Raw genomic sequence first — 25,507 nt, 5'->3', positions numbered from 1 at the left:
TTTACTTACATTTCATTAACTACACACCTGTGTATAATTTGGTTGTTTAATATAGTGTTTTTATATTTTGTAATGAAGTCAAATTAATCTCATTTGTATCATTACATGACATTATTATATCCAGTGAAATGAGCTTTGTCTGAAACCAATAAAAAATAAAATTCAAAATAAAGTATTTTCTTTGGAGCATCAAAAACTGCTTACCTCTTCAAGTTTGCCCTTTGGTACCCTGCATATACAGTTTGTTGCAAAGTTAGTATCTCTTGTCTGTATACACCGCAAGCAGCACAGATTTTCATATCCTTGTTTCTTCCATTTTGCTATCAGATTTTTATCTGCAATGTTTTCATTGAGGCAGTACTCATACAGCTCTGGAAAAACAAGCCAATATAACTCAACAATCTCACACACCTCTGATAATTAGTTTTATTAATGAAATACTGTCTACCTACCTCTGCTGATAGCTTTCCTGCGATAAAACAGGTCATATATATATCTCGATTTCTGATGATGAATTTTAAATATGGGCCACAGAGCTTCCACTTTTCGCTTTCCTTCATGAGGTTCCGTTTCAGCTTTAACAATAAAAAACATTAGAACACATATTTCAAAAGTTTAAGACTGCTTGTACTGGAGGAATGTATGACTAGTTCAAATCATCTTAAATAGCAGATTAAAATCTTAACGTAGATCCGCTCAAATTGCGTGTGTCCTTTGCTTATAATAAAGTTATGTTGAGAACATACAAAGTTACAGTATAGCTTCTCTGTTATTATTCTAAAAATAACAGAAACCATTGTTAAATACGGGTTAATACACTGCATATATAAAAGATCTGTAGACACACTGTGACGTTCGCCTGCTTTATTTCTTTGTCGATTGTCCTCTGTGTCGATATACTGCATTGTGATACCGGCTGAAAAATAGGGATTGTAGTTAAACGACGACTGCTTTAAATGATGTAGCCAACAGGTGCACAGTTGCATTTCACAGTTCTTTACTTTCACTGTTCACAATCCCCCAAAATTACCCAGTTATATGGCCAATTAACTATTGTTAAACTTTCGATAAGCCTCATTAATAGGTTGCAAGCAAACATCCACATACTGCTACAATAGTTTATTGTAGATGAGCAGTAAAAGCCTAACCACACAGTTCACGAAGAATAAAAAGGTACATACGGAACAGACACTGTCATTGTTTTAACACACGGCCTAATTTTGTAACACTTATTTCAAAGTTAAGTTGCTGCATTGTTGTTGATCTAACCACTACGGGTTCTTGTCTGAGATTCGGCCGTGCACTGACTGACTTGGGACCAAAAATCAGGCCCTAATATATCAGCACCAAAACTACACACTATTTGATATTTAATTTACAGAAATTACAATTAAAACTTAACTCATTAAATTAACTGAATACATAAAAAAATTCCATCTTTATTACAGTTTCTTCTACTGCAAGAGTTAGGCCGAATTATTTGTATAAATGATGAAATTAAAAGATATAGTTACGCAAACAATACTTTGGACAAATTACTTTGGAATTAATTAAGGACTGGCTTTGCTAACATGTTTTCGAATAGAGCCAAATAAATATTTTAAGCATCCTATTAGTTGTTGTTCTGAATGTTTATAATTAGTACAGAACTTATAATCAAATATAAGTCAACAATAGCATTTAAGTTACGAAACAATTACCATATCACAAAAGTATTAACTAGGAATAGTCGAAATAAATTAGGAAATCAATTACATACATGAAACTAAAGCAAAAAAATTAGATCTGACGCTATATTTTTTTTAAACTGAGGACCAACCTTTCCCTTTTATGGGCATGCAGATAACTTTCACGTATGTTAATGGTAATTAGTCAGAAATGAAAAAATTAATTTTAAGGAGGCAGATGGCAAAACAAGAGGGGAAGTAAAAATATCCCAGCTTGCTTCGTCACAACACACAGTACTACTGTTCATCATAAAAACCATTTAATGAACTGGCAACAGAAAATAGCTCCCAACTATCAAGTAATTCGATGCTAGTTTGCAACAGCTTATTCCCAATAGCTACTACATATATTACCCTCTTACTGCTGTAATTTTTTTTTTTTTACTTGTGGAATACATTTTAGAGGACCTGACAAACGGAAAATGGTATCAACACTACTAATGATGGCACTATTAGCAGGCAGTAATCTTAACAGCAAGTGTGGTTCAATCTGACCAAGAGTAAAGTGTGTTTACTAAACAGAGATAGAGGGGCTGGCCAGTACTTAGCTCAGTACAGCCAATAGATACACAAAACAGAACAGAAAATTTTTTATCCTAGCTTTCGGAACTTTGTTCCTTTGTCAGGGAGGAGAGAGGGAGGGAGGAAAAAGGGGAAGAAGGAACAAAGTTGCGAAAGCTAGGGTAAAAATTTTTCTGTTGTTTTGTGTATCTATTGACTGTGCTGACTGAGGTATTATAATAATAGAAATACATAGCTAAAATTCTATTTTTACTCAAAAAATTATGTTGCAATCCATTTTTCTGTTTATTAGAAAAATTATTTTTATCATATTCTCCAAAGCATTCTTAAAGTCAACCACTTCTTCACTTTAAGAAAGTTTCTTTCCATTATGTTAAATTTGTAAGTTACAGGACAACAACAAATCATTTTGGATTGAATTAGGAGAATACATTGGAATATTGTCAAATCTACATCCCTGATGATGCCCTTTCACACTTCTAAGTACCACTGTGCTGACTTGAGTGTTGCCCTGGTGAAAAAGAATTTTCTTGCTCTTAATTTTCATTTTCCAATAAACCCATCTAGAAATATGCCAATTATGGTGTCCCCCTCTCCCCAGAATACTTTGTCAGGATTACACCACAGCAGTCGAGAACGGAAGACAAACTGATCCACGTAAAACACAAGCTGTCTTTTTGGTGCAGATAGCAGCTACTGGCCTCTTGTGCAGGAAGTAACATCATCTGACTGCCTCTGTGCTTTCTGTGAATATTCTAATCTGTCCTTACAATCCCTTTATGAGTGATACATAGGCAGTTGCAGTATATTCCTAGAATAGTCATTTAAAGCCAGTTCTTGAAACTTTGTCAGTAGCCTTTCCTGGGACAGTGCCCATCTACCTTCAAGAGTGTCAGTTCAGTTCCTTCAGCATCTGTGACACTTTCCCATGGATCACATGAATCTGTGACCATTCGTGCTGCTCTTCTCTGTATAAATTCAATAACCCCTGCTATTCCTATTTGGTACAGGTCCTACACACTTGAGAAATATTCTAGAACGGGTCATACGAGTGATTTGTAGGCAATCACTTTTGTAGACTGATTGGATTATTGGTAAAATACTGGGGTAGTGCAAAGCCATGTGACCATTCCATTTCATATCCCTATTAACTGTTACACCCAATGTTTTCCATGGGTTGGTCAATACCAACTGTGACTCACTGATATTATGATCAAATGATACTGCACTTTTTTTTAAATTTTGTGAAGTGTGCAAGTTTACATTTCTGAACATTTAAAGCAAGTTGCCAATCTCTGCACCACTTTGAAACCTCATCAAGAGATGACTCTATATTTATGCAGCTCCATTCTGACAGTTCTTCATTATAGATACTGCACCATCTACAAAAAAACCTGAGGTTACCATTAAAATACATGAAAGGCAAGGGTCCCAAAACACTTCCCTGGGGCACACCCAAAATAACTTCTACATCTGATTATGAGTCTGCATCCACAACAAAATGCTGCTGCCTCCCTACCCAAAAATCCCCAATCAGGTCACAAATTTCACTTGATACCACATATGATCATGCTTTTAACAAGAAGTGTAGGTGCAGTGATGATTCAATTGCTTTTTGAAAATCAGTATTACTATGTCTACCTGACTGCCTTGATTTAAAGCTTTCAGTATGTTGTATGAGAAAAGTGAGAGTTGGGTTTCACATGGTCAATGTTTTCGGAATCCATGCTTGCTGGCATTGAGGTCATTCTGCTCGAGGTACCTCACTATGTTTGAACTCTGAATATGTTCTAAGATTCTACAACATATCATTGTCAACGATACTGGACGGCAGTTTTATGAATCACTTTTACTACCCATCTCACAAATGGGTGTGACTTGAGCTCTCTCCTGGGCATGGCTTTTTGTTCAAGGGATCTATGATAGCTTATAGTTAGAAGAGGGGGTTAACTTAGCTGCAAATTCAGTACAGTATCTGAAGGGATTCCATCAAGCCGTGGAGCTTTGCTCAATTTTAACATTTTCAGCTGTTTCTGAACTCCACTGACACTAATATTTATTTCATTCATCTGTTCAGTGGTATGTGGATTAAATTGTGGCTATTCTCTTGGGTTTTCCTATGTAATGGAAAATTTGAAAATGGAGTTAAGTATTTCAGCTTTTGCTGTGTTACCGCAACATTTCAGTTCTTGTCTCATTCGCCATGGACTGGACACAGACTTTGGTGCCACTAACAGCCTTTACACATGACCACAATTTCTTTGGGTTTTCTGAAGGATCATTTGACAATTTTTGCCACAGTAGTCATTGAAGGCTTCAGGCATTGCTCTCTTGACGGCCCAACATATTTCATTTTGCAACTCTCAATCTATAGCCCTATGCTTTGTTTTACACCTATTATGCAACAGTGACTGTATACTACGGAGGTGTCCTCCCATCATGAACTGTTCTATTGGGTACATGTCAGAGGGAAACATTCCATGTGGGAAAAATATATCTAAAAACAAAGATGATGTAACTTACCAAACGAGTCACTATCAACATACCAACACTTTCGTTTGGTAAGTTATATCACCTTTGTTTTATATATAAACAAACTTGAGCCCTCGTTCCTCTACATGATCTTGTCCTGTGCTGAAAGTTTCAAGTTCCTCATGGAGACATGACACTACTGCTTTTTTCCCCCCTAGGTTAATGAACATAATAAAATTTTCTAGTTTTTTAGCCGCCCTTTGTATTTTGGTAATCATTGTTGCCACAACTGTGTCACAGTCCTGATACCAGTTTCAAAACCTACATCCTCAAAGAGGTCATGTCTATTAGTTGCCATAGGCTCTAGAATATTTCCATCGTGCATGGGATTCTGAACTATCTGTCCTAAGTAGTTTTCATAGAAGGCATTTAGTAAGGTTTCACAGGATATCTTGTAATGCTGGTCACTAACAGAACTTTAATTTTCCCAGTTGATTGTTGGGTGATTAAAGCCTCCACCAATGATTACTGTGCGATTAAGGAATTTACTTACAAGCGAACTGAGTTTTCGGTTACTTAAGGAGGTGAGTCTTGTTATTGATAAAGGTATCCAGTTATAATTTTATGCCCACCCCTGATACTGATTCTTGCCCAAACAATCTCACATGCAGCTTCAATTTCTACCTCTGTGGATTTTAGTGTCTTGGCTACTGCAACAAATACACCAGCCCCATTTCCCACTAGCACATCCTTTCCACATACATTTAAAATTTCTCCAAAAATCTCACTGCAATCAATTTCAAGTTTCAACTGGTTTTTTGCACCTAGTATTATGTGAACTTCGATATTTTTCAGGAACACTTCAAACTATGGCACTTTGTTGTGAATGCTTTGGCAGGTAACACTAACAGGCAATCAGGCAAAGCACTGAAATGAATCTTAAACAACACCTGAGTACTAGATATCAGGCTGACGTTACCACTCAAATGTACACAGATCTTCACTGAACGTAAGTTTGAAATCACAGAAGACATTAAATTAATGAAAACTAGAAAGAGCAAGATATATTTAATAGCTGTATTACATAGACACCATCCAGAGATCATGATAAGCACTGCAATGTATACAAGATAACATGTGGTATTCTTTTATCACTGCTGTTTAGGTGAGCGCTTACAAGTTTGACCATCCGCCATGAATGGCAACTGTCACTTGACAAGGCTGACTAGCAAAAGACTGCCTTCATATTTCCTGATGGCCTCTTAGTTTAAAGCTGTGACTTTTGAACTGTGTAACACTTCAGCAATCTTACAACATGCGACAGACAACTTGGTTTGACACTAAGTGTTCAATGTATCTTTGCCGCCTGGATGACATTTTTGCTTTTCCGAGAGATATCTGAAGAACATCTAAGTTACTTGACAACTATGATGAAGTTGTGTTCAGACTGTAGGTCTCCGCCTCAATCCACAGAAGTCCTCCTTTGTCACCAAAGAAATAAAAATCCCATGGCACCTAGTAAATAGCAATGGAGTCTGCCCTGATCCAGAGAAAGTAAGAGCAGTCACCAATTTTCCAATTCCTCAGCACACAAACATTTTCCAGTTCTAGCAATGTCTAACAAGAATGTTGAACACAAAACTCCACATCAACACTAGCGGTTTAGCTATATGAGCACTTTAGTACAAATTCAGAAATGTGCTGAAAAGGCGACAGCTTATGCTCCGACAGTACTCTCCATGTCCAAGATAGATTACAACAAGAAAGAGTGCCTTGCAGTTGTTTGGACCATCAACAAGTTCCAGTCATATTTGCTCAGCAACTCATTCAGCGTTATGATTGAGCACCATTCTCCATACTGACTGACTAGCCTGAAGGACGAGTCAGGTTGACTGGCAAGATGGGAGACTTGAGGCTTCAGGAGTATGACAGCATGATGGTATACAAAAATTGATGCAAACACAATGATACTGATTGCCTTTCAAGGAATCCTTTGGCAGAACACAGCAGTGTGGACAAAAGCTTAGTTATACTGCATTAAATGACACTGCTGCTGAAGGGAGGGGTGATCCAGCATGGCACGAAATCATGGACACCTTGAAAAATAAGGAACCAATCATAGGACAATTCCAATTAATGAACAAAATAGTGTATTAAGAGGGACTATGATCATTTAGGGGCAGAAATGTTTGCTTGCCATCCTAGCTCATTTGGAGCCAGCAATCCGTAAGTACTTCCATGATGCTCCATTGTGAATACTACAGACAGAATAAGATACAGGTATCACACCCCGGTCTCTATCGATTCTTTAGACATTATGAGATTTACTGTAAGGAATGCCAACAATGGAAGCACAAGATGCAGTTACTTCTGGGGCATTTGGTACTAATCCAACCTGCAGCAGCACCATCTGAACAAATTGGAATCCCCATCTTAGAGAGGTGCCCAAAGTCCACAAACAGGAATCTACGTACAATAATCTACACTGATTACCTCATCCACTGTGCCGTCTCCAAAGCTGTGCTGACTGTCAAATCTCCAGAAATTGACGAATTCTCCAGAGAGGATATCATTCCGAAGTTTAGAGCACCCTGGGTGATCTCCAGTGCGAAAATTTTTCCAGTCGATGCTGGTATTTTGGATAGTTTCACTTTGCAATATCATCCGCAGGATGACAACTGCTTACCATACAAGATGAATGGCCTCACAGAATGCTTTACTATGATGTTGGCATATATGCTCTCAACGTATGGTGATTTCTAACAGAGAGACTGGGATCCAACAAAACCTGTTGTGACATTTGCACATAACACAGTGAAGCAAGACACTACAGGCTTCACACTTTTTTCTGCTTCATGGTCACAAATCCAAAATAATAGGGTACAAGTTCCCGTTTCAATCAGACAATATTTAGGATGACTCCAGGAAACAGCTCACCATCTGGACCGAGAATCAAGGCAGTTGGCTTGCATATGGATCCTGGACTCCCAGGAAAAAGACCGAGCACTGACTAGTGGAATACAGACCAGGGAGACTATGTATGGATTTTTATGTCAGTGTGGAAAGTAGGATGTGCAGTAAAGTTACAAAAGTGCTACTTTGGGCAGTTTTGTACCCTTACTTGTTTGTCAGATGTTTCATATGAAGTCAAGGATTACAAAACTTAATTAAGAAGACAAAATTGTAGAGAGGCCGCCCACTGACCTCCCTACGAAGCCCTAATACAGTCCTGAGGCACAGTTCGAACTTTGAAGTTTCTTGTTCAAGGAAACTGAAGATCTGCTTGACGATCACCGATGTTTGATGGGAGGGTTACCTTTGAAGCTAATCTCCATGAAGAGGATGACAGAACACAAGGATCCATACAGAGGACCATAGACAAGATCTAGATCCACTGTGAGTAATTAGCTCCATTGAGAACTTCTGAAACTGCGAGACACTGTTTCTCCAAGAGAAGGAGCAATGCCATGAGCTGTTTTGTTTTATTTTACGGCGCAAAAACAACTAGGATCATACACGTCCATGTCAGAATCATAGGACACTAAGGGAAGAAAGGAGTTAAAAGCAACTACACGTTAAGTCCAGGCGACAGAAGGAAAGACAGCTGAAAACAGGGACTTGAAGAAATGCCCATAAAATACGTCATAGAGAAATTGAGGTCCTGAATTAAAGATTAAATGTCCTTCGCCATATTCCTATGACAGAGAAAAAGTAAAATGCAGTTGACAGCCCGTGCTAAAACGGCCAATAACACAGACGACAAACATAAATGAGAACGTAAGTTGTTAAAAAAGGGCATTCCACCATGAAATGGACTATCAGAGGTTGAGGGCAATAAGCACTTAGTGGTGGGGGAGCACCACTTAAATAGTGGTGGCTAAAATTACAGTGCCCAATACACAACCTAGCTAAAATGATCTCCTCATGGTGAAAGAGCCAAGAGGTGGTCGTCCATACCAATGGGAGAGGCTTAATTCCCCAGAGCGCGTTCCCATGAAGGGAGGACCATGACACCATCTTCTGACAGACAGCAACACAGGTCATTGAAGGGAGTGGAAGAACTAGTGGGCCGAGGTGCGAGGACTGCAGCCACGGCAGCAGCATCAGTGGCTCGATTGAGGGATGGATGGTGTAGAGCACACTGAGGCTCCTGAAGGGCACAGACAGTAGGAACAAATGACGCAATTGAAAAGCCTGTGTCACTGGTTGTAATATGTGGCCTGATACAGGGCGAAGAGCTCTGCTGTGAATACTGAACAGTATGCCGGAAGCTGATACCAAATACACTCCTGGAAATGGAAAAAAGAACACATTGACACCGGTGTGTCAGACCCACCATACTTCCTCCGGTCACTGCGAGAGGGCTGTACAAGCAATGATCACACGCACGGCACAACGGACACACCAGGAACCGCGGTGTTGGCCGTCGAATGGCGCTAGCTGCGTAGCATTTGTGCACCGCCGCCGTCAGTGTCAGCCAGTTTGCCGTGGCATACGGAGCTCCATCGCAGTCTTTAACACTGGTAGCATGCCGCGACAGCATGGACGTGAACCGTATGTGCAGCTGACGGACTTTGAGCGAGGGCATATAGTGGGCATGCGGGAGGCCGGGTGGACGTACCGCCGAATTGCTCAACACGTGGGGCGTGAGGTCTCCACAGTACATCGATGTTGTAGCCAGTGGTCGGCGGAAGGTGCACGTGCCCGTCGACCTGGGACCGGACCGCAGCGACGCACGGATGCACGCCAAGACCGTAGGATCCTACGCAGTGCCGTAGGGGACCGCACCGCCACTTCCCAGCAAATTAGGGACACTTGCTCCTGGGGTATCGGCGAGGACCATTCGCAACCGTCTCCATGAAGCTGGGCTACGGTCCCGCACACCGTTAGGCCGTTTTCCGCTCACGCCCCAACATCGTGCAGCCCGCCTCCAGTGGTGTCGCGACAGGCGTGAATGGAGGGACGAATGGAGACTTGTCGTCTTCAGCGATGAGAGTCGCTTCTGCCTTGGTGCCAATGATGGTCGTATGCGTGTTTGGCGCCGTGCAGGTGAGCGCCACAATCAGGACTGCATACGACCGAGGCACACAGGGCCAACACCCGGCATCATGGTGTGGGGAGCGATCTTCTACACTGGCCGTACACCACTGGTGATCATCGAGGGGACACTGAATAGTGCACGGTACATCCAAACCGTCATCGAACCCGTCATTCTACCATTCCTAGACCAGCAAGGGAACTTGCTGTTCCAACAGGACAATGCACGTCCGCATGTATCCCGTGCCACCCAACGTGCTCTAGAAGGTGTAAGTCAACTACCCTGGCCAGCAAGATCTCCGGATCTGTCCCCCATTGAGCATGTTTGGGACTGGATGAAGCGTCGTCTCACGCGGTCTGCACTTCCAGCACGAACGCTGGTCCAACTGAGGCGCCAGATGGAAATGGCATGGCAAGCCGTTCCACAGGACTACATCCAGCATCTCTACGATCGTCTCCATGGGAGAATAGCAGCCTGCATTGCTGCGAAAGGTGGATATACACTGTACTAGTGCCGACATTGTGCATGCTCTGTTGCCTGTGTCTATGTGCCTGTGGTTCTGTCAGTGTGATCATGTGATGTATCTGACCCCAGGAATGTGTCAATAAAGTTTCCCCTTCCTGGGACAATGAATTCACGGTGTTCTTATTTCAATTTCCAGGAGTGTATGTCCGTGCCAATGGTGAACACACACCTGACACCACGGTCAGTCCAAGAGCCATCAGTGTACGCAAAGGTAATATTGCAAAGTTCTGTGCAAAGGTAGTGAAACTTATGGTAATTGAGCGAGGTTGGAGCAGTGTCCTTAGGAAGCAAGTGATGGCCAAGGTGAACACAGGCTGCTGCACAAAGCCAAGACGATGAAGGGTTCACACCCATTGGGAAAGTGGCAGGTAGAGTGAAGTTAAGCTGCCGAAGCAAGAGCTGAAAGCGAACTCCATGAGGTAACAGAAGAGGGATGCACCCCATGCTAGCAATCAAAGAAATCATCAAAGGTGGTGGTGTAGGATGGGTGGCTAGGCATGGCAGACAAATGGCATTTGTATCTACCAAGGAGAAAGTCATGGCAGTATGACACTGGTAGTTTGGGTGCTATGGCATACCAACTCTCAACCTGGCTAGTGTTAAAGACGCCAATTTCAAACGGGCAAGGAACTGATACAACACAGAAGGGGGAACTGATCCACTCCGCTGGAAGTACCGCAATGTAGGACATTGAGGGACCACATTGAGTGGCCAAGTAACACACATGGGGGGGGGGGGGGTGACAATTACGCTGCCAGAAATTCATACGAACAGTTTTGTCAGTGCAAACGCAAAAGGCACTGTCTATGCTCCATAAATTAAGATGACCAAGACATCGCTGAAGAGGCCACTTAAGGACACAGTCTGGGGGGAACTGCAATAGATCACAAAATCGTCGATGAAAAGGGAGACGGAGATGCCCAGTAGAAGACAGGTCATAATATAGTTAATGGCAACAGCAAAGAGGACACTCGGGACAGAACCCTGAGGCACACCCTTTTCCTGGATAATTGTGTCTGACAAGGCAGAACCCATATGTACCTTGAAAACCTGTCTTTCTAAGAATTCCTGAAGGAAATGAGGCCTGCGGACACGGAAGCCCAACACAGAGAGTATGGAGGACAGTAGTCCTCCATCAGGTGTCTTAGGCTTTCTCCAGATCGAAAAATACAGCTACAGGGGGAATTTTTGTAGCAAATCATTCATGACATGGGTGGACAATGTGACGAAATGGTCAATCACACAACAGCATGCTCAAAATCCACACTGTGCTGTGGTTAGTAAATTGTGAGACTCTAGCCTCCATACCAGCTGGGCATGAATCATATGTTCCATCACCTTGCACACACAGCTGGTGTGAGAAACGGAGCATAACTAGAAGGAAGGTGTTTCTCCTTGTCGGGCTTAGGTATGGGTATGACAGTGGCTTCATGCCAGTGTCTGGGAAACATGCCATCTGCCCAGATGCGATTATACATATGAAGGAGAAAGTCCTTGCCCACAGGAGAAAGGTCCTGCAACATCTGAATGTTAAAATCGTCCGGCTCTGGGGCAGAGGATCTGGATGAAGTAACAGCATGATCTAGCTCCCTCATAGTAAAGGCAGCATTGTAGAATTCTGAGAAGGGAAGGGCAGAGCCGCCTCCATTCGTTTCCAATGGAGGAAGGCAGGGTGACAGTGGGTGGAGCTCAAAATCTCAATAAAATAGCAGCCCAATGTGTTGGGGATAACAATAAGGTCCACTGTTACATTATCTGCTACTGTCAGGAAAGAAATTGGGGAATGGGCCTTCGTCCCAGACAGTCGTTGGAGGTTGGTTCACACAACGGAAGACGGCGTGGAACTGTTAAAGGAACTAGTAAAAGAAATCCAACTAGCTCTTCTTCTACCCCGAAGAACGCGACGACACTGTGCACGCAACTGTCTCTAAGGAATGCAGTTGACCATCTTAGGATGATGATTAAAAAACACAGAGCATGTCTCCGCATACGAATTACTTTGCGGTGCGTCTCAGTGCACCAAGGGACAGGACACGGCGCAGCAAAGAAGAAGTACAAGGAACGGAATATCCTGCTTCGGTAAGGGTAACGTTTGTAAGATAGTCTACCTGATCATCACAACTGGGGAAATTTTGTTCGTTGAAGCTCGCCAGGGAGGAGTTAAGCATCCAGTCAGCTTAGAAAGCTGCCATTTGGGTATGCACATATGTGGGGTAGGAGTCAGCAACTGAATAGCACATGGGAAATGGTCACTTGAGTACGTGTCAGAGAAAATAGACCACTTAAGATTATGGGCAAGCTGGGTAGTGCAGAAGGATAGATCCAAATGGGAATATGTGTTTGTGGAGTCTGAAAGGAATGTGGGTACTCCTGTGTTAAGGCAGATGAGATTAAGGTGACTGAGCAGACCAGACAAGAGGACCCCTCTCTGACAGGTTCTGGGCAAGCCCCAAAGGGGATGGTAAGCATTAAAGTTATTGAGCAGCAGAAAGTTGCTCAATAAGCTGAAGGAAGTCTGCCCTGGTGACATCGAATGATGGAGGGATGTAAATGTTACAAAGGGAAAAGGTGAAGTGAGGAAGGAAAAATGAGGCCTGCAACAACTTTAAGTTCGGTCATCAGGGAGATGAGAATAACTATGAACGTCATCCCTGATGAGCAACAGGACTCCTCCATAAGATGGAACGCTGTCTTCAGGCAGGGAAGGTCAAAGCGGACTGGGAAGAAATGCAAAAGCTCAAAGCGGCTGTGAGGACCCAATTTAGTTTCCTGGAGCCAGAGAACAAGTGGATGCTGTGATCCCTAACAGCAGTCAAGTCCTCTGTGTTGGATCAAAGACTGTGAACATGCCATTGTAGAAGACTCACTGCTACAGGGCGTAGAGGCTGGAGAATCCTCCTCCATAAAATCTACAGAGGTGTTGGCATTCTCCCTTTGTCAGTCTGTCTGTGGAGTCCAGGGCAGAGAAACAGTTGTTGGTGCACACCAGTAACACGGAGGTCGGCAAGACATGGATATCACACGGTGACACCATCGAGGGTGGTGGGGGGGATGCAAACTACGACATGTACAGCGGAGAGCGTGGTGGTTAGTGAGTCGACAGCTGGTGTGCTGCTGGTCACCAGTTCAAACCAGCTACTAGCCACAATTCAGTGTTTAACATTACTGGAAGGTTATTGAAATATCTTATGTTTGTATATTCTGGAATATTCGATGTTTGTGTAAATACCAGCATGATTCTTTTCTTATCCTTTGTCATTACAATTGCCGTTTTATCTAATCCACAACCCACTTTTATTTACATTGAAGTCAGAATTGGACAAATGCTTGTAGTCATTGTTATGAATATTTTACCTACCTGCTCATTTCTCACTAGCTAATTACGAACAATTAATGAAACATTCCTTTCCTTTTCACCTCATCTCGAAGTAAGCACTGCCAACATTATTCCTTAAAAACAAATACGTAAGTACCAAATCACCAGATTAAGTAGTCTGTTAAAATACTAACACAAGTTACTAGAATACTAACACAGGTCACTATCTACAGAAGAAAGGAATTAATCAAACAATGGAAAATCCAGGATGGAATGTAACAATATGAGAGAAGGAAAGGTGCTACTCACCATAAAGCGAAGATGCTGAGTTAAAAAAAAAAAAGATTCACACAATCATAGCTTTCAGCCATTAAGGCCTTTGTCAGCAGTACACACACACACACACACACACACACACACACACACACACACACACACACACACACAAAGTGCAACTTCCACACATGTCTGCAGTCTGAGAGAGCTGAAACTACACTGCGAGCAGCAGCACCAGTGCATGATGGGAGTGATGACTGGGTGGGGGTAAAGAGGAGGCTGGGGTGGGAAGGGAGAGGGATAGTATGGTGGGAGTGGCGGAAAGTGAAGTGTTGCAGTTTAGAGGGAGGGCAGGAGAGACGGGGGCAGGGGGTAAGTAGCGGAAAGGAGAGAAATAAAAATAAATTACATGACTTGGTGTGGTGGTGAAATGATGGCTGTGTGGTGTTGGAATGGGAACACTGAGGGAGCTGGATGGGTGAGGACAGTGACTAACGAATGTTAAGACCAGGAGGGTTACGGGAACGTAGGACGTATAGCAGGGAAAGTTCCCACCTGCGCAATTCAGGAAAGCTGGTGTTGGTGGGAAGGATCCATATGGCACAGGCTGTGAAGCAGTCATCGAGATGAGGGGTATCATGTTTGGCAGCGTGTTCAGCTACAGGGTGGTCCACTTCTTTTTTGCCACAGTTTGTTGGTGGCCGTTCATGCGGACAGACAGCTTGTGGATAGTCATGCCTACATAGAATGCAGCACAGTGGTTGCAGCTTAGCTTGTAAATCACATGACTGGTTTCACAGGTAGCCCTGCCTTTTATGGGATAGGTGATAGTGACCGGACTGAAGTAGGTGGTGGTAGGAGGATGTATGACACAGATCTTGCATCTAGGTCTATTATAGGGGTATGAGCCATAAGGTAAGGGATTGGAAGCAGGGGTTGTGTAAGGAGGACGAGTATATTGCGTGGGTTCGGTGGACAGTAGAATACCACTGTAGAAGGGGTGGGAAGGATAGTGGGCAGGACATTTCTCATTTCAGGGCACGACAAGAGGTAATCGAAACCATGGTGGAGAAAGTAATTCAGTTGCTGTAGTCCCAGATTGTACTGAGTTAAAAGGGGAATGCTCCTCTGTGGCCGGACTTTGGGAGGTGGTGGGAGACTGGAAAGATAAGGCATGGGAGACTTGTTTTTGTACAAGGATGGGAGGATAATTACGGTCAGTGAAGGCTACAGTGAGACCCTCGGTACATTTTGAGAGGGACTGCTCGTCATTCCAGATGCTATGATCACGGGCGGCTAAGCTGTACGAAGGGACTTCTTTGTATGGAATGGGTGGCAGCTGTCGAAGTGGAGCTATTGCTGGTGATTATTAGGCTTGATATGGATGGAGGTAATGATGTAGCCATCTCTGAGGTGGAGGTCCACATCTAGGAAGGTGGCTTGTTAGTAGGGCCAGGTGAAGCAAATGGGGGAGACGTTGTTGAGGTTCTGGAGGAATGTGAATAAGGTGTCCTCACCTTCAATCCAGATGGCAAAGATGTCATCAATGAATCTGAACCATGACAGGGCTTTAGGATTCTGGGTTTTTAGGAAGGATTCCTCTACTTACCCTATCACTCACTGCACTCCCACCTTCTACATGCTTCCGAAAGTCCATAAACCCAACCACCCAGGATGCCCCATTGTGGCCGGTTACTGTGCCCCCACTGAGAGAATCTCTGCTCTTGTACCAACACCTTCAAATCTCTGCTCTCGTACCAACACCTTCAACCTATTTCCCAGAACCTGTCTTCCTATATAAAAGATACCAACCATTTCCTCGACCGACTCTCCACAGTTCCTTTTCCCTTTACCACATGTGCCCTGCTCATCACTATTGATGCCACCTACCTGTACACTAACAGTCCTAATGCCCATGGCCTTACTGCTATCGAACACCACCTTTCCAGACACCCTATGGATTCCAAACCAACATGGTATGGTTTGGGATACCTCCATGGCATGGTATGAAGGTATGGACCTCCTTCCTAGTCTCCATGACCAACTATATATATCCTCACTCACAATTACTTCTCCTTTGAAGGCATTACCTACAAACAAATCTGCAGTACAGCTAAGGGCACCCGCATGGCACCGTCCTATGCCAACCTATTCATGGGCCATCCAGAGGAATCCTTCCTAAAGACACAGAATCCTAAATGCCTCATCTGGTTCAGATTCATTGATAACATCTTTGCTATCTGGATTGAAGGCGAGGACAACTTATTCACATTCCTCCAGAACCTCAACAACTTCTCCCCCATTTGCTTCACCTGGCCCTACTCAACCCGACAAGCCACCTTCCTAGGTGTGGACCTCCACCTCAGAGATGGCTACATCATTACCTCCATCCATATCAAACCTAATAATCACCAGCAATACCTCCACTTCGACAGCTGCCACCCATTCCATACAAAGAAGTCCCTTCCGTACAGCATAGCCACCCGTGATCATCGCATCTGGAGTGACGAGCAGTCCCTCTCAAAATGTGCCGAGGGTCTCACTGTAGCCTTCACTGACCGTAATTATCCTCCCATCCTTGTACAAAAACAAGTCTCCCGTGCCTTATCTTTCCAGTCTCCCACCACCTCCCAAAGTCCGGCCACAGAGGAGCATTCCCCTCTTAACTCAGTACCATCTGGGACTGCAGCAACTGAATTACATTCTCCACCATGGTTTCGATTACCTCTAGTCGTGCCCTGAAATGAGAAATGTCCTGCCCACTATTCTTCCCACCCCTTCTACAGTGGTATTCTGCCATCCACCCAACCTACACAATATACTTGTCCATCCTTACACAACCCCTGCTTCCAATCCCTTACCTCATGGCTCATACCCCTGTAATAAACCCAGATGCAAGACCTGTCCCATACATCCTCTTACCACCACCTGCTCCAGTCCAGTCACTAACATCACCTATCCCATCAAAGGCAGGGCTACCTGTCAAACCAGTCATGTGGTCTACAAGCTAAGCTGCAACCACTGTGCTGCATTCTATGTAGGCATGACAACCAACAAACTGTCTGTCCACATGAATGGCCAACAACAAACTGTGGCAAAAAAACAAGTGGACCACCCTGTAGCTGAACACAGCTGCCAAACATGATACCCCTCATCTCAACGACTGCTTCACAGCCAGTGCCATATGGATCCTTCCCACCAACACCAGCTTTTCTGAATTGCGCAGGTGGGAACTTTCCCTGCAATACATCCTACGTTCCCATAGCCCTCCTGGCCTCAACCTTCATTAAGTCACTTTCCTCACCCATCCAGCTCCCTCAGAGTTCCCGTTCCAACACCACATAGCCATCATTTCACCGCCACACCAAGTCATTTAATTTCTTTTTATTTTTATTTCTCTCCTTTCCGCTACTTACCCCCTCCCCCTTCTCTCCTGCTCTCCGCCTAAACTGCAACACTTCACTGTCTGCCACTCCCACCATACCATCCCTCCTCCTCCCTGCCCCAGCCTCCTCCTTACCCTAACCCAGTCGCCACTCCCATCATGCACTGGTGCTGCTGCTCATAGTATAGTTTCAGCTCTCTGAGACTGCAGAGATGTGTGCAGGTTGCACGTGTGTGTGTGTGTGTGTGTGTGTGTACTGCTGACAAAGGCCTTAATGGCCGAAAGCTATTATTGTGTGAATCTTTTTATTATGCTTATCGTGACTCAGCATCTTCGCTTTATGGTGAGTAGCAACTTTCCTTCTCTCGTATTGGAAGAAAGGAATTACTGATAGATGCCAAACTGATCAGTCTATGAAATGTAGGAACACACATGGGAAATACTGACTAAAACTTAACTGAGAAGACATCTTCCAGAAACACAAACTCATGTTTACAGATTCAGAATAAGCTTTTGATAATGCTGAATGGAATGCACATTGCAATTGGAGCGGGAGAGGGAGGAGGAAGGACGGAGGAGGGATACTGGATGGGAGGTCACACACACATGCATGTGTATGCATTGGTGCCAGATGGCAAATGCAAACTATTGAGAATCTCGATGGAGGGAAGTGCAGTGGATCAAAATTGATGTCAAATTCATGGAGAATACTGATCGTACATAAAAGTGTGCATAAACTGTTCAGGGAGTGCGAACTGATTTTAGATAAATCAATGCTTATGAGAGTGAAGGTAGTAAAATACATTTGGTCATTTAAAACCAAAATCAAGTCGTGAACGTACCAAATTTTAAAATACTCGAACAAGCTAAACTTTTACCAATGAAGATAATTTTGGGTCTAGCAAACCATGCAAGCCAATTGCATGTATGTCACTTTATGTGGCATATAAGGCAATCTTAGATTTTTCCACTTCAGTCATTCAAAACAAAAATTATTGGTTGCATTCAGTAGGCTCAAAACCATTTTTAAAACTTTTTTATTGGTTATCATTTCAAAACAGTGTCTATTTCTGTTTCAGGCTGCAAGCATTCTTCAGCATTGACAAGTATATGCTGTTTCTTAAATTACTCATTAATGGGTTACCCCAGACCTTTCAAATAAGAAGCATTAGTTCAGCATACACATCTATAAATTAAAACCATGATCACCTAGTGGAATGTATTCCGTAATACATTTTTAATAGCTCAAAGTCACTGGACACAAAAAGAGACCTGATTTTTTTAACAGTACTTTCGCACAGGAGTAGTAATTCCTCAACCATGATATTTTTGTGCTATTACACTACACAGTATGTTACCTTCTTTAAACTATCAAGGGCGAGAAGCTTACACTTCTAAGAAATACAGGGGGGGGGGAGGATAATTTTTTTATTCTTTGGCCTGCAATATCTTTGTTAGGGGACCAGATAAAAATCTGAAAGATACACACTTTATAGATATTTATGACATCAAACTTCAGCATAAATTTCAACTTTGAGACTCAATGGGAAATCACAGAAAAAATTACAAATATGAGTAAAAAATAATATGAACTAACAGAATAAAGAATAATTTAAACATACGAAAAAACACAAAAAATTGAAGTAATTAATGATTATTTGTTGAAACAATCCCTTGCAGAAAGTTTCAGCAGGCTAGCAGACAGCATCTGCTAGTCTTTACAAGCTCACAGACAAGCCTTTGTAATCCTCACACTGTTAAAAATAAGCTCTTGAAGTGTGCAGTTTAACAATAGAGTATTGGTGTTCTTATTAATGAAGCTTGCAATAAAAGTGCCCATGGAGTGTTTCCTATAGACATTACTTTAATTGAAAATTACAGTGAAGAAGAAAAAGTGTTGTTTTACTTATGAGTTGGTTCAGGTGTTAACTCACCTTCCACGAACTATGAAATTAAGTACTTAAAGAAATTTCATCACCTTTTTGGCTAGTCTTGCTTGGACTCTTAAGAAACAAAAAAGCCTGTAACAAATGGTCTGAGAGAAATAATGTTTACCCATTATTCTAAAAATAAAATCCCTTTTATCTCTATAATACCATAAAGTCATGTGTCCAACATGTTGTTCTAAGACATTCGTCATTAAAGTAAGGGAAGTGATAGTTCAGATAAAGAATTTTCAACTTGTTGGAAACTATAAAAAATGTGGATTTAGCTTGTGAAGTCCCAGGTGTATCGCACACTACTAAAATTTGAAAACTAAGTTAAGAAACAAGACCTTTGCATTGAATACAAAAATGAAGAAAGTGGCAACTTCTGTCAACAAGAGTTTGGAAGTTTCATTTCAAAAGAAAAGTTGCACTATACCAGATCAAAGTTCTACAAATTATCTGACCAAATATGATTATTTGATAGAAAAGCTGAAAATTAGACGTCATATTCCAAACAAAGAGGATAAAATTAAGACTACCAGTTTACTACCAAATTCTTGGAGTCGAGCAAAAATTGGTGATCAATTTAATGTGTCAGAATATTTGGTTAAGTTAACAAGGCAGTTAGTAAAAGAGCAGGGAATTTAGCTGCATTACAAAAGAAAAATGCATCTAATTATGTAAATGACAATAACAGCTGTTTGATGCCTGGCAAAAAAACTGTTTCTATGGAAGAAAATGGTACTAAGCCTCAGACACAAAAGACGTTAATATTGTGTAATTTAAGCGAACTGTTCACTGAATTAAAAAGAAAGGAAAGAAAATTTGACATTAAAATTGGAAGGTAAAAATTTTGCGAGCCAAGACCAAAATGGTGTATTGCTGCACAGGCATCTGGCACCCACAATGTTTGCATTTGTCTGTATCACCAGAATGTGAAGTTGATAGATAGATGGTGCCAACCTTAGAGCTGACTAGAAGGATCATTTGGAAGGTCTGGTTTGCAACACTGACCGCTACAATAGTATGATCATGGGAAAATGTAAAGACTGTTTGGGCAAAAACAAGCTTCACTTGACATGTCTGAAGAATCAGACGATGACGATTTGATGTCTGACAATATAGAATAGAAATAATGGTTGACACAAGATAGAATGGAAATAGTAACAATCACAAAACCACAAGAACAGTTTTTTGAAGAGTTGATAGCTAACCTTGAAAACCAGAAAATGCATCATTTTATTGCTAGAGTTCAGAGTAAGTTTATGAAAGACAAAAATCAAACTCTGGAAGTTGATGAATGCTTAGTTCTCATTGACTTTTCCTAAAACTATTCCTTTGTTGTTCAAGATGAAGTACAAGGGCACTACTGGGTAAACAAACATGCCTCAGTTCATCCATTTTTGTTCTATTACAAAGATCAAGATAATAGAAAGAGTCACAGTTTTTGTGTCAAGTGCATACCGTGAACACAATACTACAGCAGTGCATGCTTTTCAATTGAGATCTACTTTTCTGATAGTGCTACAAGCCAATATAAAAATATTTTAACATCTCCTTTCATGAAGAAGACCAAGGACTTGATGCAGAATGACACTCCCCCCCCCCCCCTTTCATGATGGGACAAATGCATGTGATGGCATCACATATACAACAATGTTAACTGTCACAAAAACTAGTCTGCAGCAGACCTATGAGAACCAGATCTTGACACCTCAAGAAATGTTCAAACTCTTGAAAGAACAGGTAAAAGGCATTACTTATATATTTGTAAAATGTGACAGAATACAAGAACTCCATGCCAATGTCTTGGAGGAACGATTCAACACCTGTCAGAAGATTAAAGGCACCCAATCTTTTCATTGTTTTGTACTTCAGTCACACAACTTGCTCAAGTGTAAGTTCACATCAACATCACAATATTGACTTCACCAATGTGGAAAACTTGTACCCACTGATGCATCAAAATAAGGGAAATACAGAAGCGTCCGATCTTACCCGTCGGCTTTGACCCATGACGTCACAAATATGGCGGAAACGACCATAAACGACAATTCCAATATGGCGGATATAAAAACATCGCATACGTATCATAAACACTGAAATACACAGGTTTCACAAAAAGCCTAATGACTCTAACGGGACAAGCGTGGGAAATTGGGGGTTTTTGGGTGGGGAGAAACTAAATATACACAAATGTAGCCACCGACCGCCATACAACACCACGCAAAACGACGAAAAAAATCGACATCACAAAACTGACCAAATACCAAAAAACACATTCTTATCCGAAATCAGACACTTCCCTTGACCTATATAGATCTACAGTAACTCCCGATCCCATAAATTGGGATCGAACACTTCCCTTGACCTATATAGCTCAACAGAACCTCCCAATCACATCCCCCAATACAAAACTCAAAAAACACCACAAACCATAGCAAACAAACACTTCCCTTAAACCTACATACATCTACAACAGCTCCCGATCCCATAAATTAGGATCGAACACTTCCCTTGACCTATATAGCTCAACAGAATCTCCCGATCCCATCCACCAATACAAAAATAAAAAAACACCACAAACCATAGCAAACGAACATAGCTGTAGAAATTTGATCAGCTCTAACGGTGTCTCGCCCATCATCGCCCTCAACCGAGCACTATCCATGCTGTCTTTCATATCCATTCCTGAACAAAAAACCACAACAGAATACACTCAATAACAAACTCACCCGACGTACAGCAATTATCATTACATTAACCATCACACAAAACCGTTAACTCACTAATACAAATTCCGCTTCAAAACCACGAACACAGCACTCACCACTGAACAACAGCAAACTGGCCCCAACACACCAAACAAACGAAAACCATGAACACACCACCAGAGGGCACAACAAACACCAACACGACATCTACAAACACGCCACAATCACAAACCAAACTCCGCGCCATAATGACGTCACACACCACAACACGCTTACATCACGGGTCAAAGCCAACGAGTAAGATCGGAGGTTTCTGTTGACCCAAAATAAGGACAGAGTAACTTTCATTTATGGCAAACAGTCATGGATTGCCGAAGTTGATAATATTGACTGTCAAAACTAAGATGTCTATCTTACATTTTACTACCAACCAGGACCAAAGAACTTCTTTACAAAAGCTGAAAAGGATTAAGTCTGGATGCCCGTTAGAAAAAGTACTGAAGAAGCTGTCTGCCCTGGAATTTACAACAGTGGGTGAACTTTTAACCTAATGCCCACTCCGAGTGAAGAAATTTCTCAGTTGTTCAATGAGCAACATAGTAAAAACAAATAAGATGAGAACAAGATAATGTTATTAGTTGGTTCATTTCTTTTTAAACTAATCATAGATGTATTTAAATTATATAACTGATACACTTTATCCATCAGTTCATACACTGAAATTGAACCTCGAAGTTCAAATTTATACTGAAGTTTGATATCAGAAGGTCTAATTGCTGCAAAATTTTCAGATTTTTATCTGGTCCCCTAACAAAGATATTGCAGGCCAAAGAAAAAAAAATTACAAAATCGTACAGCGGAGATGCTGAGTTGCAGATAGGCACTATCTGCTTCAATCATGATATCACCATCATCTCTCTTTCTCTAAAAGGGTTAACTGATGATGTGGTCAGACAAACTGAACTGTAGAGTAGCCCAATGTCCATGTTAGATTTGAAGGTTACTGTTTGCTCATTAGCTGGCAAAACTAATACATGTGGGTTCCAATGGACGTAGATTGTAGTAGTTATTCAGAGATGAAGAGATTTACACAGCTTGCACTAGTTTGGAGAGCTGCATCAAATCAGTCTTCAGATTGAAAACCACTGTACTAAGTTTGAATGTATTAATAAGAATACAGGTATCCCTACCCAACACACTTCCAATTCCATGAGGGTCTTGTTAGTTTGTCGATTTTTCTTTCACTAACGTTTGGGTCCTTTTAGTAATGACTCATTTTCATTGTTAATTGTAAAGTAAGCTGTTTGTCTTTCAAAGTGGAATTCTGTTATTACAGCATTTCAATACTTGGGAAGAATTCTGAGTGAATATTTATGTACATGACACTACAAACACTGATACTACTACCTAATGGGTGGAAAATCCATTAGTGACAGCAAAGGAGAAAAAAAAACTTTTTTTTTTTACAATTACAGACTTACAGCAATAGCAATATAGAGTAAAATATATTGTTCATCTCTGCTTGAGCCTTACTGAGCCCCTTGGATGGTCTTGATGCTATGCAGTAAAACGAAAAGCAATGTGTGTGAAACTATTAGATGAAAAACCACGATGGGAAAACAATCTGCTGCTGTTGCAGTACTGTTTTACTGGAAAATTCTGAAATGTGCACTAATGTCAATAATGAGTCCTAAGCAGTTAAACTTTTCAAAATCACAATCAGAATGTGACATACTTCTTTATGTAAATGTTGTTGAATATATGTCTCAATAATGGATTTACCATGCAGTTTTAATTATTTAATCGAATTAAATATGCAGCAAATGCAGACTTCAATATACGGTTCGGAAAACCATTAAACACATACAAAACATTGGTCACCTCAAATCTAAACTGAAGTCGTACTTGGTTGATCACTGCTTTTACACAGTAAAGATGGTTCCTTCAGCACCAACTAACTTAATTTTTACTACCCATCAATACACATGTTTTGTTGATGTTCAATTTGTAGCCTTTACTCAATGACAGTATCCATTCCCTTCAACTGATTTTCCAGAATATCTACCATCTACCGCGGAATTACGTCGTCGGCATTGTTCAAAGATTTTTTTTATTTACTCTGCTTGATCCTAATTCCTTTAAATCGGAATCAAATCCACTAATCACAAACACGTGAAAATACCACGTGTATGTTAATTCGCCCAGGTTGCGCAAGTACACATGCAGACAAATCCACATTTTAACAAGCTTTTTTTTTTCTTCAGACTGCACCAGATTGACACAGTAGGGAACTCACATTACTATTACAATCAAGTCTTTCAGTATATCAGTCGCACTCACTGACTAGAACACATATCAATCGTAATAGACGGACAAGTAAAAAGACGATATTACGGAAAACGATTGGCATCAAATACACAAAGGCCATGTTTTGCACTCCTCCTAGAACAGCTGTTTACCTTCTCTCATCTTCTGCTCTAGTTCTTCCAAAGTGGGCTCTATCAATTCCCATCCTTCAGGTGGAGCTTTCTTGCTCCTCCGCACTTTAGGCATTCCGACGTAACTTGTACTTAACTATAACAAAACATTACAAACAATTAACTTTTAAATTATAATACAAAACCAAAGATAACACAAATTAATGCAAGTCTTCCAAGGATTGTAGGATACACGCTTACATTTGAAAATTTTGCACGCTGAAACTTTTTTTTATTTGCGTTCAGTTTCTTTACATAATAAACACGCACAATTAGGAACGACAGTCTAACATATCAGTCGCGACACTCACTGGCCACTGCTGCAAAAGTTGTTACCGTTTGACAGATGGAACGACACTAGCGCTCCAGGCGGCGAGTAAGGTGAACGTCAGACGCGTTGTAAGCATAATGTTTGTTTTGAAGCACATTTCCCACGTAATTTACGAAGTATTTGAGTTATTTTCTTGCCTCCAAGGATTTGTGTAGTATCAGAAGGCATATATGAATCTAAAATAAGCTCAAGTATGGACAAAAACCATGAAACGATTGGCAAGCTACCACACATTCGTGAAGAAACACTTGTAAAGTTGGGTACAATTGAAGCTTACCTCATTGATATCAAAAGAATATAAACACAGAGATTCACACATAAGAAGCACAGACATGTACCTCAACATGCAAAAGCTATCGACAGCTCATTTATCGTTCTGTAGCGTTACCACAGTATAACATAATAGTTGCGACACTTCGCCTCGATTTTGTTGCCTACAGCGCCAGCAGCGCCCCAAGCGGATTGTAGGTTGAACTGTGAGTTCGGCGCGATCGTGAAAGCGAATAGTGACTGATTATTTTGATTTACACAATGGTTTATACCATCGGGAGCGTTTGTAGCGCAATAAATTGCAGCAACAGCAGGAAGAAGACACCACAGCTGTCTCTTTTTAGGTTTCCTAAGGATCCTGAGAGGTATATACCATCATGTTACTAAACTGTATCGTCAGGATTCACTTGCAAACTATATGTGTATAAATGAGGAATGTATCGTTTTAGGAGCAGATCCCGGATGATGAGCTTCGCCCTGACATCTACCCTTCCTACCAACTCTAACCCCCTCTTCCTGCCTCCTC

General features: G+C 41.5%; 1 protein-coding gene across 1 annotated transcript in view; it reads right to left on the bottom strand.

Annotated features, from left to right (window-relative positions):
• Window positions 1–24,691, bottom strand: part of LOC126162450 (protein BUD31 homolog) — a 47,991-nt gene extending 23,300 nt beyond the window's left edge. The window contains exons 1-4 of the mRNA XM_049918967.1: window positions 24,582–24,691; window positions 24,363–24,477; window positions 453–575; window positions 205–371 (exon numbers count right to left, since the gene is read on the bottom strand). Coding sequence (XP_049774924.1) covers window positions 205–371; window positions 453–575; window positions 24,363–24,456 — 384 coding nt within the window. The 5' untranslated portion in view covers window positions 24,457–24,477; window positions 24,582–24,691. The remainder of the gene's footprint in view (window positions 1–204; window positions 372–452; window positions 576–24,362; window positions 24,478–24,581) is intronic.
• Between the last annotated feature and the right edge of the window lie 816 nt (window positions 24,692–25,507).

This window comes from Schistocerca cancellata, chromosome 2 (genome assembly GCF_023864275.1).
Source record: "Schistocerca cancellata isolate TAMUIC-IGC-003103 chromosome 2, iqSchCanc2.1, whole genome shotgun sequence".
Lineage (NCBI taxonomy): Eukaryota > Metazoa > Arthropoda > Insecta > Orthoptera > Acrididae > Schistocerca > Schistocerca cancellata.
This window is presented reverse-complemented; position numbering and strand designations above follow the sequence as displayed.